The sequence below is a fragment of the Frieseomelitta varia genome, unplaced genomic scaffold (genome assembly GCF_011392965.1).
Source record: "Frieseomelitta varia isolate USP_RPSP 00005682 unplaced genomic scaffold, Fvar_1.2 scaffold_406, whole genome shotgun sequence".
NCBI lineage: Eukaryota > Metazoa > Arthropoda > Insecta > Hymenoptera > Apidae > Frieseomelitta > Frieseomelitta varia.
Window position 1 is genome coordinate 52,019 of NW_025110153.1, and position 21,719 is coordinate 73,737.

The window sequence follows — 21,719 nt, forward strand, 5'->3', positions numbered from 1 at the left end:
AATATCACCTTCGTTTTTAAACGATTCAGGATAATCTACATCCCCGATGAGAGAGATCGTTAACTCGATCAATGAAGATCATCATTTTAAAATAGTAATAAAGTCGTATGTATATAAAGTTTATACATGCATCTAAGCACCTACTATTATATATATATATATATATATATATATATATATACATATACACATGTACTGTACAAAACATTTTTAATTAGCACACGAGACACGACTATCATCATAATTATGGAAATAATATTGGAAACAAATCTGAAAGTATATTTACAAGATATTTCTGACTCTATCCCAGCAAAATGTATCATACGCGCAAAAGTCACAAATTCGTTGCGTTGAAAAAACGAAGTTTTTCGACGAAAGGATCGATATCGTTCTAAACGCGAAGCAAAGGCGGCGCGACGCGTAAGTCGCACTCACGCGCGTATATACAGGATGTTGAAAAGTGGCAGGACGGATATTTACAATCATCATCCCCTGTCCCTTCGTTATAACGACGTCTCCATGTTCAGGTTCGCCCATTTGTTGTTCTCCGTTCTGTAATCCTCCACCCTACCGGTGAAGCTCCGACGAAAACTCGCGTCGTTCCGACTCGATTTCGTTCGTCTTTCGGTCAACGAACGCGTCAGTTCACCGACGTTCGATCTGGAAACGTTCGCAGGGGAAACCCTGTCTATCGTACCTTGCTGATCGGTGAATTTCTCGCCGTGATTCGAGATCGATCCTTCATAGGGTGGGAAAGACGTTGCGTGTTGGTAAACTCGAGCGGTGGTTTGTTGGACGTTCTTGTTGAAGTCCATGGTGTCCATGGCGTCTGTGGACGCTGAGAATGCGTACGGATAGGGATGTTGACGGTCTGGTGGACAGGAGAAGGAAGAAGGATGAGAGGTAACGTTGTCCGAGTAACGTTGTTTGTGGGGATCTTGGAATCGGCGTCGAGAAGATTTCCGATCGCAGGTGAGAGAACGTCCAAGTTGACCGAGGACCGTCTGGTTCGGTGACTCTTCCGTTGGGGTGGAATCCACTTCCTGTCGCGTTCTGACTACGTCTTTTCCACCGAACGGATCGCCAGGGCAGACCTCCTGTATCGGACTCGCGAAGATGAGAGTTCTGTGGGAGGGGAGAAAAGTTTCTCGTGAAAGTAAAATCTGAAGGCAGTCTGCAAATACTATCGTCCAGAAGCGCACAGTTCTTTTTGGATAAAATCATATCTTGCATAGCTACGGATGTAACTACTCGCATACTATAACGGATGTAAACCAAGAGCAACAACTTCAAAAACTCACCTATTACTCTCACGTTTCGATCCTTCTTCGCATTTCTCTATGGATATATTCTCTAAAAACTGTTTCTTCCTCCTTCCTAAAGCACCGTCCAAGCTCTCCCTCGATCTCGAAAGTCGATCGAGTCTCTGTCCAGCGTTGTTCTTCGAAGCGCTGATACAACCCTCGTGATACGACGATCGATTCAGCAAACGTCTGTCCACGTCGTCGTCTTCTCGGTCGGAGAAGTCCTGAAGCTCCCTCGCGGTGATCAGAGTATACCTTCGTTTGTTCTGTTTAAGAATCGATTTCAAGCAAAAATATGTCTTCGAGTCGGGCAATCCGCAGGCGACATCCTCGTTCGACATCGGATTCGTGATCACTCTGCTTCTGCCGGCTAGTCTCTTTGGTATCGCGCCTCTGCTCGCGTCTACGGACCTAGAATTGGCTTCGTCGAGGGAGCAAAGTGACAACCTGAAATCTCCACCGCTTCTCGTCTCACCTTGACTAGTCTTACCTTGACTAGCCTCGCCAATCCTATCTTCCATACCGAACTCCTCTTCCTGCTCGCACTCCAAAATATTCCTCAAACTCTGTCCGTTCAATCTGAGGAACCTGGTGTCAGCTTCCATCAGTTCCGATCTGGATCTGAGATTCGGCTCGGACATGTCTCGAGGGATCACGCTGGTCCTCGCTGCCCTCCTCATGTTCTGGAACCCTCTGACCGAGCTAGTTCCACGTCTCTCCACGTTACACTCGCTGCTTCTCGACATCTCTGAGCTTTCCAGCTGCGCTTCCACCAAGAATTTCCCGCAGCTTCCGCACTTTCCAGTCTCCGTTTCGCTGACCAGCGTGCAGCTCGAAGGGTGCACCTCTGTGCCCGCCGTTTCCGTCGGTGGCTCTCTGGTCTGTCGATCGTTCGACTGCCCGTCGTCCTCGTCTCGCCTCGATCCTTCCTCTTGCACGTTCACCTCGAAGGTAGAGGAGACCGCGTGACACGGGCAGGAACACTCGCGCGACGTTGCCGGACGATTCGAGTCCTCGTCGACCTCCTGCGTTACGACGCAGCCTTGCTCCGCTCGCTGATAGAGCAACGCTTCCGAATAACTCGGCACCATCTCGGTTATACTCGCGTCCTGAGATTCGGCTGTTCGTTGATCCGGCGCTGGATCCATCAGAAGCGCCTCGCTGTAGCTTGGCGCCAGCATGTACGAGCCCGGCTGATTGATGGTCTGTTGGCTCATGGACGCGTGTATCGGCTCGCTCCCGCTCGGCGTGTCGTAGTTGATCCCGAAGAGTTTGGTGATCTGAAAGTTCGCGTGTGCTTTCTGTTATTTGGAAGCTTGACGATGTTTGAGAATTTTTCCTCCCTGCGCACGTCGAGAATTTTTCCTCCCAAAAATTGCAATATTCCCTCAGTTTCAAGTATATTTAAGTATAATCCCGAACGATAAATTTATTACTTCTCGATCATTTCTATCCAATGATATTCATACCGGCGAGTTCAAAAGGGAACGAAAGCGACGAATTATTGTATACCGGTTTCGGTCACTCGTTACGGTCCGCAATCAGTTGCCAGCGCAAGTGGTTAAGCGTGTCATAGATTTCAACATCTACTAGGTCATTTCATCGGATTCTTGATACACGAGCTCGTATTTCTTTTCCAATTCGTCGTTGCCAGTGAAAGATAAAGTAGTTTTTAAAATAAATTTGCCAAAGTTCAGCTTGATATTATTTCACGCTGGCGAGAAAACGAATGTATGAAAGTTTCGTCGACAGGAAAATGATAGTAGAAATATAGCCCGTGTGCAGTCAGTATTAATAAAAACTTATAGGTTTTAAAAACGGTTCATACCTTTCTTTCGAAAGTAGCATTAATCGTTGCAAAACAACGCAGAAGAGCAAAAGTAAAAGAAATAGCTTGCACGTTATAGATGGAATAGATTCTCACCTGGTAATCAGCATATTGCGTTTTGTACTCTATAATCACTCTCAAAGGCCAATTGAGCAACAGAGCACTTAGACACCAGTAGACGTAACGATTAGTGAACCAGGGACTGCCAGGAACAGCCACCAACGTCGTAGGGTTCGGATTGTATCCAAGATCTAGACCTTCTCTCATCTCCATGTAATCGTCTCTCAACTCCTTCAAACAACGATAGTTTAACTCGTTGAATTCCATTCGTTTCCTGAATAACTCTCAATCTCAATGAAATTATTCGTATACTGCGGGTTTTTATGCAAATCGAGAGGCAGAACCGTAATGAAGAAACGTGCACAAACGTTTTATTCTAGTTTGAGCATTTTGCAATATAATAAACTCTCCGGTTTCTTTTTATGGAATCGTAGAATCGAGTTGAAAGGCACGAATGGTGGTGAAAAAAAAATATTGAAAAGAAGCACTGAGATTTCCTTGTATAAGAATGATAATATAAATTAACAACATTGATTCTTGATGAATTGGCAAAAGTAAGTTTCTTTAAATTTCATAAAATTACAGAATATGGAGAAATATCTGTGTTATCAATCCCTTGAGATATCTAAAAATTCGAATGCCTAACGTTTTGAAATCCAATGTAAAATCCAAAATAACGTCTGCACAAAAGATCTCTGCATTTTTTTTTTTTTTTTGTTATTTTTTGCTACAAATGCATAAAAACTCGCAGTCTAATCGTTGACTCGCAATTCGTCGTACTTGTTCCGCGAAGAATCTCGACCTGGCCTCCTCGAACTCTGTTGCCGATCTCATGTTTGAAAAGGCGAATCCTTTGCTGAGATTGATCTTCGTGATCGGCACCTTTGGATCCAAGATCAGTTCCTTGCTAATATCCTTCACGCCGCAGTAGTCGTAATAGTAGAAGGATGTGGCGGCGTGTGTGTTTATCCTTTCGTAGTAAACCTGGAAGACGAGCGATGTTAGAAAGAGGGATAAATCGAGGATAGATGGGCCATTGAACAAAGACAGATTGCTAAATCATTTTCTCCCTTGCTAGAAACGATCAGAAAATGAAATTACTCGTAATATTAAGTGAAACAGAGTCAGTATGGTAACGAGTACGTCGTTGATTCGTATCAACAATATTGGAATGTTAAAATAAATTGACGGTCAACTAATGAGAAAAAGCAATTTAATATCTTGCAGGGTCGAAAGATGTAAGTGTATCAAAGACACAAATTCCTTTTGAGTTATAGTACACATATTGAAATTAAATGAAATTAAAATACGCGATTCATCGAATCGTATCATTTTAAATATCGTTACGAAAATTAATTAGCAATAATTTCTCTGCGAGTTTTTATCTTACCTATAAGCTCGATCGAGGAGCTGTTTAAATCAGGGTGACCATTAATTTTTCTTCAATAGATTCAATAGATGGAAACACGTATATTCGTATTTCTGCGTTTTTAAAAGAAAAGTTCTACAGTTTCTGAAAGTTTCTTGAAATACGTGGCCCATTTTGAAGTAAATAATTCAGTCGTTTAAAATCTTTCTCAATGAATTCACGTAAAAATACTGTTTCCGATTCATTGCTTTGAACGTTACGCAAAATGATGTTATTGCAACTAGCATGCTATTCAGAATAAATACACAGTGGAATGTATAAATGAAACGTAGTACAATACACGCCACATACAATACACATACATATACACATTAATACATGCATATCTCTTACAATATCGACATGTTTTTGTCAAATTATCGGAACCAGTCTGAAACGTCATTAACGCGAATAAAAAATCGTTTGTACTTCAAATAACCAACAATATTGCAACAAATATGAAATTAATTTATTGCTAAAAAGTTAATTAATGACTAATTTATCACATTCGTCTAATATTTGTTTATCATTTATCCAAAATTGCATTTTGTTAATAATAGCAAATTCTTAATAGCACCCGCGAAATAGCACCCCGACGATTATAATTTATTAAATATCACAAGTCAACTGTCAGTAATTCTAATTTTATTTTGTCTAAATATTAATATTAATTAAGAAGTTATTATTAAGAATAAGAATATTTTATTTTCCTTTATATATATATATATATATATATATATATATGTAACTTCGAATTATTAACCTCTTGCGCTGGAATAACGTGCCACGCACGTCGACAATTTTTTCGTCCCAGAATTGCAATATTCCCTCAGTTTTAAGTATATTTATGTATAACTCAGGCAAAACAAACAATAAATTTCATTTTTATCCATTGATATCATACTGACGAGTTCAAAAAAAAAGCGACGAATTATTGTATATTCGGCCCGGTCACTCGTTACGGTCCGCAATCAGTTGCCAGCGCAAACGGTTGATTCAATAAACTGCGGATGTTCGTATAACTCGTATAAATTAGAAAGAAAATTAAATAGAACGTTAAATATATTAAATATATTTATTTTTACACATTTATTTAAATATATTTAATATATATATCTCGTTCAATGGAGCTACGTAGAATATACTGCATAAGATGAGGAATTTAGTAGAATCCAGCGCAAACATTAATTAATTCGCGACCGATGTAAAATTATCGGCAGGCAACACTCGACGAGATTGAAGGTCGGGCAAGAATGTTTTCGAAGAAGAGAAAGAGGGTGAAAGAGAGGAGAAATGGTCCATCTGTCCTCGCAACAGTGTTCGGTGAGGCTCGCGCGAAGCGTATCAACGATTTACCATCCCGCGACTTCCTTTCGTCTGGATTACGAGATATGCGTTGCACGTTGCGCGCTATGCGTTACCTGCGTCGTCGTGTAATTGTCTCCGTTTCTGTACCGGGTAATTTGACGTTTACGTCGCACGTAATGGTACGAGACAGCTTTCCACCAGATGGTCGGTTGCGCCGACTTCAACTGCGAGATCTTGGACAACACGCTGTCCTGGCTCTCCGCGTGTAACAGATCGATCCTGATCGGCGAGTGATAACACTCGACCAAATAGACCAGATACAGCATCCCCATAAACGCCACCTGAAACGTAACCGGAATGTGTCTTTCGTGCCCAATTCGAAATGGATCTTCTTCGCGTTTTCTCTCGCAATTTCCAAACCCGCGTCGCGATAATTTGTGGAGTTTTAAGTTATAATTCTTCCTTTCATTCTTCGTATATTTCAATCGTATTTAATCTCGTCAGGTTGTCACTTATTGATAGAGAATTTTCTGAAACGCGTCCCGTGGTTTAACAAACTCTGTCGATATATACTGTGGCTACGATCGTTTGAAGTATTTCCAAAAAAGATATGATAGAAACGTGTACTCTAGTGTTACTAGAGATCAATTACACTTGTTGAAATTTAATAGAGAATTCCCAGAATAAAATGTACCGACAGAATTCGACCAGAGGAAACCTTGAAACTACTCTGTACAACAACAGTTTGAAAAATTTCGCGGAAATTCAAAGTTAATTAAAAACGTAGGATCTTTACAGACGCGGTCGATCTCTCTATAAACGAAAGTTTAATGTCCGTGAGTGGCTCTATACTGCTCGTTTGAAATATCGGAGAAACGGAGAACAATCGCTTTGAACGAATTTAAAACGGAATTTTCCACATTTTCAATTTCAAGTGTCGGCGATTGATTTCACTCCGTCGCACGATTTGCTCATCCGAGAGCAAATCCGATCTTTCCCGGTGGCAAACGTATTGTGCATACATAATTCGAATGGATTTTTCTTTTCTATTTATTACTTACGGGGATGTATATGTAGCCATCGTCGCATGGGGACACGTGTTTCGTGCTTTTAATTGGGTACCTCGTGAAATTGATTATCACCTACGAACAATTTTCCACTGAAGAAATCCCGTCTCCCTTCCTCGATTCCTCGACTTCGATTCGAAGCGAATCGAATTGTCAAGTTTCTCTCGTTTCGAGAAAATTGCTCGAGATTGGAGAATACATTCGTAATGCAGAGGAAAACGACGTACCTTGGTGACATTCGCGCATCTACACCACGTCACTGCGGCAAGGCATCCGTATATTAACACGGAGAGCACCAAACATTTGCAATTCGGTTCTTTTTGCAACGCGCCGCAAAGCGTTTGAGAGACTGGCCGCTGCTGCAGAGACATTATCAATGATCAGACGATACTGTCCTCTTCGCAAACCATCCGAATGTGAATTAAAAATCTCATTGTGAAACGTCACGACGTTCTCGTCTTTCGGTGAATGGCAATATTGAACGTGGAAGTGGATTTGGGGAGGTTCGAAAGGAGGTAAGAGGGAGACGAAATTGAAACTTGCGCGAAGCAGTTTGAACGTACTTCCTCGTTTTCCCGATTCATCGTTGCAACAATCGTGGCCAGGATACTTTCGAACGTGTCAAAGTTGGGATCTTCTCATTTCACGAGTCCTCCTCGAGCTTCCTTATACCCTCGCCGCTGGTCTCCGTGCTGCAAGAATCGAATTATTTTGCTTCGAACCGGGGGAAAACGTAGCTCGATGATCGATTCGATATACGGCGACCGATCGGAAGTGACATTCCACTCTCGTTCGCCTGTATACGAAAGTATAATTTTCAAAACCCGTGGGAAGTCCTCGTTCGTCAATGAAAGATTCAAAGAACCGCACGCTACTTCACCAAAACTGCTACTGCCAAGCGGGGAAAGCTACGACATCCTAATTACAGTTAATCCTGCGGTTCCTCGGATTTTTCCCGACGTTCCCCTGGTTCTCGAGCGTCACTCGTTTCCCGCCTTTTAACCTCGCGAGCAGCTCCTGGTGCTACACGCCTAATTACACCATACACGCGTCCATTCGCCAAATAGCCGGCGGATCGATCGTTCCATCCGATCGATCGTCATTAACCACGTTAGTTGTTGAACGAGCTCTGAGACAACATCTCCCGAGTTTACTCTCTCGACCCACAGTCTTTCTTTCACCGAAGGAGGCAAGAAGAGAGAGAGAGAGAGAGAGAGGGAAAGAGAAAAAGAGAGAGAGAGAGGGCCACTTTCTTCCAGACGAGCGTCTAAAATATCGTCCGCCGGTGTAACGATGTTTGCCTTGCTGTTAACCAGGCGCAAAGGTTAGCCATCGTGCGTCCAAGAATCGTTCATCCCAAGGTGAGGAATAAAATCGATCGCGTTCAGGGGGAGAGAATAGAAAGAAGGGACGCGCGAAGGGTGATCGTCGACGAGCCGCATCGTCTACTTATCGTACGTTTCTCTCCTTTTCTCACTGGTCTCTTCTCGGGCATCGTTTCTCGGGTCCCTGCCTCTCATTTCACTCTTCTCTCTTTCTCTCTCTGGTCGATCCTTGATCCTTCGTCTTCGGATTGGTCTTCGAGATCCTCTCGAAGATCGAGACAAGTCGGGTCGCCTCGTCGAGTGCTGTGGCGTGACGGAGGAAATCGTTCGGAACGAGAAAGAACGAAGCGTTGGAAGTTGGAAAGAGGTCGAAGCGGAAGTCGAGGACTTTCTCCTTTCGGCCGTCAGTCCCTGACGCGCCCCTCGGCCGTACTCTCGGCTGGAACCACCCCGATGCTACCCCTACGGCTAACTGAGAGCGTCGTCGATACGCGTTGCCCGCGGACGCGGCATTTCTACTGACGACCACGGCGTCACACAGCGTCGCCTTCGCCCTCATCCTCGCCGGCACAGCCGCGACGCGCGGCGTCGGCGCCCATCGCGCTCAACTTCCCCGCGGCTGCGCCCGCTTCCGCGTTCCTGCGTCCTCCAGTGGCCCGCCTTTGTCTTCTCGTGCCCATTCACCTCCCATCCTACCTAGCCAGGACGACGATCGGGGCGAGGCGCATCTCTTCCATCCACGACCACTCGTCGACGCTTGAAAATATTCTCCGTGAATTTTTCTTAATTTCTTTCTTTTTTTTTTTTCTCCGGGGTTTTGGAAACCTTCGGGCGAGACTGGCGATTTCAATGTTTGGAGAGGTTTTGGAGCGAGCCTGAGAAAATGTTGAAACGGATCAAACGGAATTTGGTTGTTAGAGAAATTGATTGGCGATTGTGCTCGTATGTTGAAAAAACAATGGATACGTGATCGACTGTAGGAAGAATTATCTTTTGGATACTTGATTTAAACAAGAAGAGGAGAAGAGTAGAATTTAACTGTTGTGTGAATTTTCTTGACGATACTAGGATTTTTGTAGAATTTTCGCAACAAGGACGTAAAATTTGTAATTTTCGAGTCGTTGCTACATGAAAAAAAGATTGTATTTTTTTTTCTATAGTAAGCTCGAAATGTCATAGAAAAGTTGACAAAATTATTAAAGAAAATATTAAACTTTGAAAGTCCTTGTCATAATGTTTAAAAATAGAATTGAATAATGTAAAATGAATAAATAAGGCAAAATACTCTATTAGCGCAGCATTGGCGTTTAACGAGATTGAAGAAAGTTTGGAACGTGGAAGTTATATAGGGAAAGTTTCGACGTGAGTTGAAATGTAATAAATCGTTCCTGTATCAAACTCAACTCGATTCAACTATCGTTCAATTACTTGAAATAAAAATTTGAGAATTGTTCTGTATCGGTAATACTTGTATCGTATTCTAATTGTAACTCTCACGTGTCAATCGTTAATATAATTAATCGACATTAAAATTGAATCAAGTCATTCAATCTCAAGGTTTTACAATTTTAGTAAAAAAAAATATTTTTTGATTAAATATATTTTAATCAAACTATTAAAATAGTCTAATTGATTAAATATATTTTAATCAGACTGTTTTAGATTAAAATTTGAGGGTTAAAAGGAGGCTAATTGAGGACTGAAAGAAAACAAAATCAAAACGAAACATTTCACACACGATAGCTTTCTATTTAGAAAAGATCAACATTGTAATGTTTCAATTCAACTCACGTCGCCAAATTAAATAGCATCAAATTCATATCACATCCCAAAGGCTAGGAAATATTCTTTAATTCTTCTTTTTCATAAAACATTTCTTCTCAAAAGTTCACAAGAGAAGCTTGATAATAATGTATATATATATATTTAAAACCTGTGTATTGTGTATTATATATAATTATATTAAATATATTTTACATATTAATTATATTATTAATAATATTAAATATATTTTGTATATTAATTATATAATTAATAATATTAAATATATTTTATATATTAATTATATTATATTAAATATATATTTAATAGATACGTATAATATATTGAAAAATTCCTTTAAAAAAAAAAAAAGCTCCGACGAAAAGGTAGAAATAAGAAGAAAAAGAATCAATCGTTCTCCTATTTATACGCTGGTGATTGTACCAATTAAGCTCCATCTCTAATTAAATTCGTGCAGGCTTGGAAATATTACTCAATACCACCCCTATTATCCTTTTGACAACACACGCAAGGTACAAAAGAAATCTCTGGTAGAGGGTGTTTAAATCACCTCCTCTTCCTCCTCCTTCTTCTCCCCTCAATGATTACACCGCCATCCTGTTCGATCGCGTTTCACACGGGGGAACAACTGTGTGCCGAAGTAATTAAAGAAACGCGTGAACACGCTATACGAAAATTGCGCAAAGTCTTTCACAAAAATTGAAAAGCCCCCGAGATTAAATTTCATTAGGCGGCGCCGCCTTTGTTGCCCGCCCCTGAGGGAATTCCGCGTCGTCGTCGCGAAATGAATTCATAAAGGCTGGCGATAACTTCTCCGCCGAGAGTTGGAACGATATCAGTCGTTAATCTCGACGGTCGAAGATGCGAACGCACCGTTGAAAAATCGCCGACTGTAATGAAAGCTTGTACTCGCGCGATAAGAGCGAAACGAATTTTCCCTTGGCAGAATGCTGAAGATTTTCTGTTGAAATTGCAACTCGGGACGATCCATCGCGGCGTTTCTGCGACATTTTCTCTGAGGTCAGAGTGTTCTTGATAACCGTGATCGTCTTACGCGAGTTGTCTCGAAATTTTTAGTTTCGAAAAAGACGACGTTGGACAAATAGTAAGTTTTTTATATTTAATAGAAAAGATCACGAAACTGGGAAACAATTTATTTTTATAAAATTTGACGTTATACGAATTCTACGTCTTCTTTTGAAATTTTCTTTACGATAATGTTTGTATAAAAAGTAACGGTGAATTTACAAACAGCCATTGTTCAAACAGTTTATTTAAAGTCACAAAGTGTTTACGACAGGATTTTTATGAGAGTATCGCGAGTTTATTATTGTTGTAAGAGGACCGATGACTATCTGCTACAACACGAGGCAACAAAATTACAAGTGAGTTTTATTAAACACTTTATGTTTGCCGTTCGAACGAGCAAAGAGTTTTTAATATCGTCAAAAGGCTGTTGGCATAAAAACGATCAGGCAAGACGCGTCGGACGATTGATTTTAATTTTCCAAGAGCAGAAATTCTCTATCTCACGTTTCTCACGTCAGTCGCGAATGGAGAAATTGCTGTGAAATTCGTTACAAATGGATTTAGTTGGATGTAACGGTGATAATCATAGATCTAGATAATCAAAGTTCGATTCGGCGTCACTTATTCTGAAGAATTCCTTTTTCCTTTAATGTTCAACATAGACAGTTATTACCAAAAGTTGATCTTCATCACTTCAATTTAATTGTAAATTAAAAAGAATTAAGAAATGTTGCGTATAAACTCTATAAATGTTGTGCATGTTCTGTATTTGTGCATAAACCTATCTCCTTCGCTATAGAAATCAATTTTTATTTTTTCAATTCCTATCGAATGAAAATTGTAAAAATTAAAGAATAAAGAACTTCTCCTAGCTTCATTCGTGGCCCCCATTAACTTCGTACTTTTAACAAAACGCAAGTCTAACAAACAAAGTCTTGGAAATCTATAAATTAAAATTTCTAGAAACACGTCAATGTATAATTGACTTGCGAATTTCAATTCAACTACGTAACTAACCTTAATTAACGTCTCTAGCTCCGAAATCAAATAACAACGTCTCTCCCCGATATCGTTTGAGAAACGATATATTCACGAAATATGTCAGCTGGCGTTTTCTCGAGGAAAAATTCACCGCTGTTACAGGGTGAATCAATTTAAAACGTCAATCAAACAGTCCGATGGGCTGGGAAGTCAAACATCGGAGGGGTTGTGCAAACAACGCGCGCGGCGGCGAAAGCGACACAGGTTGCGAAACGACAGGACGCGAAAGCTCGCGCGATCCTTGTCACGTGACTTCCCGAACACCCTCTATTTGCATTGTGTGCGTGTGAAACCATGTTGGACAAAGGCAACGGTCTCGGCGCCGTCTCGTCGCCGTATCTATTGATTGCAATTTGAGATGATGGCAGACGACGAGCAGGGCGAGCGCGCATCTAGCCGAACGAAAGTGTGTATTTACGTACGTATCGAGTTCACCTCGAGCAGCTTCGAAATCCTCTTTTCTACGATCAAAATCCCCCCGTTTTATTATCCTGACACGTCGGCGGAGAGTTCACCATTCCAGCGTGTATAAAGAAGCATGTCAAAGAGATAGGTGACTCGGACACTTTGACACTTTCGAAAGAACGTTTGTTTGTTTTTTTTTTTTTTTTGTTTTTTTTTTGAAAGCTTTTGCAAGTCCATTTTCTTCTGTATTTCGTTTCGATTCGTGTTGAAATGCTAGCGTTCGCGAGAATTTAGTAAAATTTTTCGATCGATTAGAACCGGCGATTATTTTTTTTTTTTTCTTTGCACTCGACTGTCCCTTCACTTGCGCTGCGGCAACTGATTGCGGACCGTAACGAGTGACCAAGCTGTACACGATAGTTCGTCGGTTTCCTTTTCTTTTGAACTCGTCGGTATAATATCATTCATTTTAGATAGAAATTATTGAGAAGTAATAAATTTATTGTTCGTTTTCCCTGGGTTGTGCTTAAAATATACTTAAAACTGAAGGAATATTGCAATTTTTGGGACGAAAAAAGGTTAAATCTAGCTCTTTTTATAATCTGATAATTATAATGAATGTGTACATTTGGTGTTGCATGATACGATATGATAGTATAATATTACACTATAATTATATACATTATAATAGTATAATATAATATATAATATTATGGTACTATATAATATATGTAATATATAATATTATAGTATTATATAATATATAATTATAATAGTATAATATAATATATAATATTATAGTATTATATAATATATAATTATAATAGTATAATATATAGTATAATATTACACTATAATTATATACATTATAACAGTATAATATCTGAACAGATCCTCAGAGACAAAGCTATAACAACGACGTAAGAAGAACAAAAGTATTTCAAGAAGAAGAAATTTCTCAAGATAGTTTTAAATGAATGGACACTCAATAAACTGTCATTGAATTCACATAATTCAGAATAATTCACTTAAATTAGACTTCTCATTGCTTCTAAGGAAAGTTTGAGAAAACGGTGGACGATATTATTTTTCCAGAGATTTGAAATTATTCAAGTATCATTAACTCTCGTATAAATTTAAATGATATCACATGTTGGAAGAATATAGTCAACAAATTTTCGTGTTGAATACCATTTGAATGATTATTTTCAATGCCATGTAATTTTATTTGAAGTGATAATCGTAAATAAATTGTAAATAAATTGCTGGTGGATGATACAAAGAAACGTTTGTCGAGGGCAAAGGGTTAAATTATGAATTATTCAGGAAGAATACTACTCTTCTATTTCTCTTACATCTTTGAAAAAAAGAAAAAGAGCGATTTGTTTCTAATTTAAGTTACCGACCATTTCTCATCGTTATTGGCTCTTCGTTCAACACTTGTTCGGAAATTTGACATTGTCTGAATGATTATAAGTTATAATTTCATCTAAAATTGTCTCGCATTCAAACTTCGTGCTTGGGCGTATATACAATCGTTATAAAACAATGTTGAGATCATCTAAATACGATGTTGCAAAGTTCAACGCTACACTTTTACGCTTACTAATTACACTTTTGAGTGTCGAGTAGACGTGAAAAATGCGAGATACCCGTGTCAAGTAGACGTGTTTTATTTCGGAAATGTGCGCCGAGTTTGACGGTAGAATCGAAGTTTTGGAGGGAGTGGAAACGTCAGACGTTTGCGTGGGTTTCTCGCTTAATGGTCAGAGTATCCTTGAACGTCGGGAAGTAGGTCTTCAGGCGCCGTTCAGTCGGCGCGCGTAAGAAATGAGTCTTCAGGCTCCGAGTCGGAGAGAACGTCCAAACGGGGAAAACAGGATAGAAAATGTTCTGTCGAGCAGAAGGATAACACGATTCTCAACGTTCGAAGCACGGTTTTTGTGCGGGTGTATAAATCAGTCAAGTGATGAAATTATGGTTACGGAGAAATTGAGTAATTTTTGTTCAAGATTCCGCGAGACAGGAGACTTTTAATTTCATTCTAATTTATTGAAACGTCGTTATTAATTTCTGAATGTCCTATTTGATAAAATACTTGTTACTTCGTTTATGATATTATCATATTATGACATTTCGACTCCAGGTTCCACTAAAGAAATTACGCCAATTATCATACCAAAGAAACCGATGAATAAAAGTTTGTTTTATCCAATGATTATTAGTAGTAGATGGGAATTTCTTTTATCGAGGTTCTATATTTTCATTCGCATCCTTAAATATGCAAATATGAATTTCCATGAAACTACGCAGTTCTACTTTACGTCGTTTCATTTATGAGCAACGTAATTTTACAGACATAATTTTTTTCCATATACCAAAATAGCAAACGAAAATTATGAGAACGTGTCGTTCTTAGATCTGAAACATTCAAGACGTTTGAAAGAGAACTTCGGTGGTTTGAAGCGCAAAAAGAACGCACTTATGTTAAAAATGTCAATTTAATACCAGAAAAGCGATCTATTATCTGAAAATTCTATTGTTATCTCAAGTACATAATGAATATTTTATAAAACGTATTGAATATTTTATTTCATTGATGCAACGAATAATCGACTGTTGAAACACTTTTACTATGTTTCCAAAATCTTGCTTGCACTTGTCTTTGTAATTTCTATATATATTTTTAGATTTATTTATTTCTATATATATTTCTATATATTATAATATTTATATTTATATTTATATTTTATTATAATATTATATTATTATATTATATTTTATTATATTATTATATATTTTATTATATTATTATATTATTATACTATATATTATTATTTTATTATTATTATTATAATATATTATTATTATTATTTTATTTTTATTATTATAATATTATATTATTATACTATATATTATAATATTTATATATATAGAAATAAATAATATATATTATATATACTTTTTTAGATTTATTTATATTTTATTATATATATATATATATATATATATATATATATATTTATATGTTATATATATTTATATATATATTTATATGTTATATATATTTATATATTTTTAGATTTAGACGTAACGATTTGTCTTACTCGCATGTAAAAAAGTTTGCTCCCCACGTGAAAGGATTGTCTCGCGATTCTCAGTCGAAAAGTTGGTAGGCAGGTAGTTGTCGCGCTCGTCGAAACAACGTGCAGCACTCTTCTTTTTTTTTTTTTTTTTTTTCAAATAGAAAATAGCATTAAGAGAAAGAGACGTTCGTCTGGTCGTGTGATAAGCGGCAACCGTCGACTATAAAGAAACGTCACACGGCAATCAACCTCGCTGGCTGTCCACTGCTGTGCGAAATAACATTTCCATTCTTTTTCTATTTTTCTTCCGGGCAAGAGTTATGTTTCTGTTATACGAGGTAGGGGATCCCCTGCTCGTTTCGATGTTTCCTCTTGGATAGGATCGATCGAGTTGCTTGCAATTTAAATTGGAATTACGGTCATGAGACAGAGAGAGGGAACAAATTAAATTGGTGTCTCGATTCCTTTCGTTTGCCATTCAGATTTATTTTTACTTCGTGTAATTTCAGCTGTTCTTTCTCAAACATGTGCAAGTATGAATTAGGTAGGTTTTTTTTTTTTTAATTACGCAGCAAACGCAACGTTCTTTCGCTTGTTAGTTATTTATTTTCTTCCAAAATTGCTTTCTTACAATATGTGAAATTCAAATTAACTCGCCAAGAATTGTGTTAAATCTTTTGCTGAATTATTGAGTTGTATTATCTGATAATAAATTGCAAACGGATCGCTCAAATGTTTCTTTCTGTCAGCGTTCTTCCCACTCGAGTCGCGGAATTTTGTGAAATTTCAAAGAAAATCAAAATATCCGTAACATTATGACAAATTATTCACCCTTTAAATTTATTTCGTACTAGAGTATCGAAATGCTTGAAATAATTAGTATCTTAGTACCTGTAGAGATTTGAAGAGGGTAACATATTATAAATATGTTACAACATGTTACGTATCGTATATCACAATTTAACTTCAACGTAATATATCGAATTAATATTAAACACGTTACAATATCAAAAGATATATATATTTAAAAACAAATATTCATTAAACTTTTAAAGTTTTTGGTAATTTTAGTGGACAGCTCAAAGGATTAATGGATTAAAATGACGTTTCGCAAAATAGTATTTTTCCGAGAATTTAATCTTCGTGTTAAATATCTACGATCATCGAATCACATTTATTAACGTATAATTGGTAATTATAGACGCAGGAAAGCGAAACATTTCTACTGAAAGTGTTCGAAAGTATAGTGTAGTGTTTCTCTACATCTTGTCCAACACTAACGTGCTCACACAGCCTGACGAAGATACAATTCCATTTTTTGGATCCTGGCCAAAACCGCATTTTCTCTATAGCTCGAATCCTCGAATGTATAGCGATCGGTATCAAGGATTCTGAATACGTCGCAGGACCATCGACGTATCTTTAAATATATATTTATAAAATAAACTTCGCGAAATTCATTCAGTTCTCTCGCAACCATTTTCAACCTTCTTATGATTTCTTGTCGCGATTTTGCGACTTTACGCGAACGAGATGGAAATTAAATAATAAAAAGTAGCGAAAGTATTTCAATTGTTTAATGTTAAATCTACCACAACAGTGTGTTCGAAACGCAAAGCAAATCGTAGTTTTTCGTAGAAAAAAAAAAAAAAGTTCATACGATCCTGATTTGTATTTGATCTCGTTGCAGAAACTGCGATCGCAGAATGTTGTATCTTTTCATCGAATGTTCCTTCTTTTGTATGCGTCCACATTGGGGAATTTTTAGTCGAACGACTGAATCGATCGACCTTAAACTCTTCACAATCGTTCGTGCAAATACAGCGTCAATCACGTTGAAACGACGTCTGAAAATCGTCACTCTTAATCGAATCATCGAAATATACAGAAGGAATGATCTGTGAAAACGTTACCGAAAATAAATTTGTCCATTTAATTTATCACTGTCGTCGGTACTAACGAACAGCATGCTATTTCTCATGTGACAAACGTGTCTGATCATCATAGAGGCTGTCACTAATTATCTAGTCGTGAAAGACTACGTATTTAGGCCAGTCCGCTCTTATTTTTGCTGCCAGTAACATTGTCTAAACTGCTCGGCACGTAGTGCCGGCAGCTTGATTAAAATCAAGCGAGACTTAATTAGGCCGGTATCATTAGGAGAGAAGAAGCGCTCTACCGGATCTCGATAACGCGCCTCTGCTTGGTCAAGAACTCATTTACGTAACAAATTCTTCGCCCACTCCCCCTCGTAGATAACTATGTATCCGGTCGGGCTCAGCCTCGTGGAAGATTTTTCTCGGCCCGTTGGAAATTCTCTTCCTCGGACGTTATATCGGAAGAGAAGAGAAGAGAAGAGAAGCAGGGGGAGAAGAAAAAGTTCACGCAGGTCGAACGAGAAAACATAAAATCACACCGTCGTGGAGAATTTTTATCTGAATAATAAAATTTTTATCACCGCTTTTCGATAGTTTTAACGTTTATAGAGTGCAACTGCTAGTCATCTATTTCTACGCGTTGATATTAAAATAAATTGTACAAAAGTGTTTGTAAAATTAAATCGTCGAGGGGGTTCGTTAACAGAAATACTTCTCTTTATTTTTGCTGGCTCTTTCGTAGAACTTATTATTAGATAAAAAGTATTTAATATTAGAGCACGAGGAATATTAAACGTAAAATATTTAATATTAGAGCGCGTAAGTGGGAACAGGTACACTAATACGGACTGTTACTCTACGAAGATACGTTCTAAAAGTAAGAGAAATGTTTATGTATAACGAAAAATGTTAAAGTTGTATCTTCGAGAACGTTTATAGCCCGATTTGGCTGAAATTTTGAAAATAGTTCCTTTTTTGGACAAAAGCAACGAGAACGAAAAATGGAGCGTAGAGGTTTTTCGGAAATTTTGCCGATATTAAAATATAATATAATATAAAATTATATAAATTTAAATAAAAATATTAATAACTGTATTAATCGCCTATATTAATAATTATATTATAATATATAATATATAAAATATAGAATATTATAATAATAAAAATATTACAATATATAATATATAAAATATAGAATATTATGATAATAAAAATATTGTAATATATAATATATAAAATATAGAATATTATGATAATAAAAATATTGTAATATATAATATATACAATATAGAATATTATAATAATAAAAATATTATAATATATAATATATAAAATATAGAATATTATAATAATAAAAATATTGTAATATATAATATATTAAATATAGAATAATAAAAATATTATAGTAAATAATAATAAAAATATAAGAGCTTTCCCGTCGGAAACGGGCATGAAGGTTAAATTATTTCGTGTATCAGACGATATCAATTTATACGCGCTTTCTCAATGAACGTTTCACGATCAATTCGGCAGTATCGATTAGAGGGCGTGAATTATTGAAGTCGAGTCTGACGATGATAAAAGAGAATTTGATGCTTTGTTTTCCCGGATAAAGCTTCGTCGAATATTTCGTGTTTCACGTACTCGAATTGACCTAAATTTTGCTGTCGTACAAACATCTTTCTCTCAGTAGATACTATTTTGTTCGAAATGTTCTTTTCCCTTTCAACTATATCCCCGAGGATTGTTCTAATTATTCAACGTCGCGTTAACACTCGTTACCAAATGGAAATGTAGAATGTTCGTTTTCAAACCTCTTCGAATATTTAATTTCTTCCTCGTTTGACGTATTATAATTTCCCTCTATGTATGAACTCTATTTCTCACTACTTTTCCACTCGGTAATATAATCACTTTGTCGGGAATTAATAATTACGTCGAGCGAGAATTCAACATCACTGAACGATATGTACGTGGCTCGCTTTTAAATTCCTTCAAATATTTAATCCTTTCCCACCCGGCGTATGGAATTTTTCGTCCAAAAGTTCTATATTTGTTAACGTTATTGCAATATCCTCTTTCCACGCGAGTTTTTTCCACCATCTCTCTGTTACCAATCTCCTCAATTATTCAAACGCAAAAAAGAGCCGTCTCTAGAACAAAGAGAAACAGAATGGAAACCTGCACGGCCTTCAATGCACTTCGTGATATTAATTTCCTCTTCCGAGTCCTTGGATTGTCGGGATTCTGGATGAACGACGATCGGCTGCCGAATAAAATAAAAACGGTGAAACGGAACCAGCCTGTTGCCGGTTTCTGTAAACAACCGGGTGTTGATGCACTCTTTCAACGGCTGGTGCGAGAAAGGACTGCACTCTCTCGGTATTGTGCAACGGGGCTCAATCGAACGGAAAGTGCCGATGATCGTTGTACTGTGACTAATCGTTGCCCGGTAGCCTTGTCCATGAAAAGGTGGTGCAAGTTGGAGCGCGAATAATGCGCATGCATGCACTTTGTATTTATAGCCGCGCGACCCTATCGCAGCGAAATTTAAGTGGCTCGTGTCTATATCCATCCAATAGTAGTCGACGTTGTCGCGAAATCTCCATCGTCTCTGACCAAGGCTCGATGCGACGAGAGAACGTTCCGTCGAAACGAGAATTTTCGTTTCTAACGAAATGCCTCTTTCCCTTCGTTCCAGGCTCGGAGAATTCAGTTTGTCAAAAATCTCGCCGGAGAGGGAATGCAATGAATTTAGCGGCGAGACGTTGGAAAGTTTATTCAGCGATACACGATCGGTTTCAGCTACAAGTTTCCAACGGCTATACACAGTCTTCTGCTAAAGATAGCAGTGAGAATAGAAGCTGAAAGCTTTAGCTTCGGGGTGGAAAGACAATATTGATATCGATCGGTCCGCAAGAACTCTGCTCTTGCTATTTCTCACCCCGTAATCTTGTAAAAATTATCGTCGAACCGAGGGCTTAGCTCGATTATGAATCAGTTATTGATTGGTTTAAATTTAGGCTGCGGTTAATTGTAACTTTTAACAAGTAACGCGGTAACCTTTTACTCTCGGGACTTCCTCCGACAAACCGAGATTTTCTACGACATTTTCGATCGCAATTGCAATCGGGTGTAATTTTTTTGAAAGATAACATATAGCGAAATATTGTAAAAAAAAGAAGAAGTCATCGATAAATTATCTCCGAACTGGTAATTTCTTAACTGTAATAGACAAATAATCGCGAATCTGACGTAACAAATTATGCCTATAATTATCGAGTTGTTGCAAGGGAACATGAAACTAGGTCCCAAAGGCTTAATTACTTTCCAACACCGAATGGCTCGTATAAATTGGAATTACTGTAGAAAGACATTACATTTCAGACATTAATCGATCGATCGTGTAAATACGATCTCCCCTGGGTAATTAGTTTTGCAATATAATAAACAATAATAAACAATCAATTTCTAATATATTTGTAGTAAATAGCGCTTCTAGTGTATATGCCAGTTCGTACGAGCCTCGAGACGTGCATTAAAAAAAAAAAAAAAAAAAAAGAAACGGGAAGAACAATGAAGAAAGTCGGCAAATGCTCGATTGAAATGTAATTTTATTCTCATTAAATATATAATCGTGTTACGCGATCCGAAGTATTGCCTTTTCACATTCCACCCGACAATTACAAAAAAACCAGCCTGACCACGACCGTCAGACACTTAATTAGAAGAGAACGCCTGGTAGAATTAGAGTAGAACGAGTTAGTGTGTTTTAATTACGTGTGTGTACGTGTTCGTGTGAGTGAATCGACGTTGCAATTGACAGAGAGATTCCGCCCTCCCAGAGCTCTCGATTTGATCTGTTCTCGCAGATATATATATTACACACAAATCCGTACGGCAGACCCGAACGATTAGAAAATACGCGAAGAGACGCGTGTCTCGTGTGTGTATGTGTGTGATAGCTGTCCGATCGATAGCCGCCTGATGATCCTCCGATCAGAGCAATCGAAAATTATCGAGACGATTTGAAGATACCACCGCATCGAAAAAAACGAACGTCGTTGAACATGTGATTTCGAAATCTTTCCGACATATCTTTGGTTTCTGACTAAAGTACATTTACAAACGGTACAAAAATCGTTGGTTCGCGTTGAAGACGGGGCAGTAGAGGGATCAGATCTATACGAAGGGGTTAA

General features: G+C 37.9%; 1 protein-coding gene across 3 annotated transcripts; it reads right to left on the bottom strand.

Moving 5' to 3' along the window:
* Window positions 1-207: 207 nt before the first annotated feature.
* On the bottom strand, window positions 208-8,801 carry LOC122531621. Of its 3 annotated transcripts, XM_043659669.1 has the most exons (9): window positions 8,434-8,801; window positions 7,539-7,667; window positions 7,203-7,334; window positions 6,970-7,050; window positions 6,022-6,249; window positions 3,973-4,176; window positions 3,229-3,423; window positions 1,302-2,584; window positions 208-1,125 (listed from the first exon to the last, which is right to left on the bottom strand). In XM_043659669.1, the coding sequence occupies exons 2-9, from the start codon at window positions 7,557-7,559 to the stop codon at window positions 504-506; spliced, it is 2,766 nt and encodes a 921-aa protein (XP_043515604.1). In that variant the 5' UTR covers window positions 7,560-7,667; window positions 8,434-8,801; the 3' UTR covers window positions 208-503. The 3 variants fall into 3 exon arrangements, with proteins under 3 accessions (XP_043515604.1, XP_043515603.1, XP_043515605.1); XM_043659668.1 differs by having other exon boundaries at window positions 7,539-8,801; XM_043659670.1 differs by lacking the exons at window positions 6,970-7,050; window positions 7,203-7,334; window positions 7,539-7,667; window positions 8,434-8,801 and having other exon boundaries at window positions 5,957-6,075.
* Between the last annotated feature and the right edge of the window lie 12,918 nt (window positions 8,802-21,719).

Excerpts from the sequence above, each read along its gene's own strand:
- LOC122531621 (XM_043659669.1), bottom strand. The coding sequence starts at position 7,559 with ATGAATCGGGAAAACGAGGAA. Across the intron at positions 7,335-7,538 it reads TGAATCGGGAAAACGAGGAA|CAGCGGCCAGTCTCTCAAAC; the intron begins GTACGTTCAAAC and ends ATGTCTCTGCAG. Across the intron at positions 6,250-6,969 it reads ATGGCTACATATACATCCCC|GTGGCGTTTATGGGGATGCT; the intron begins GTAAGTAATAAA and ends GTTACGTTTCAG.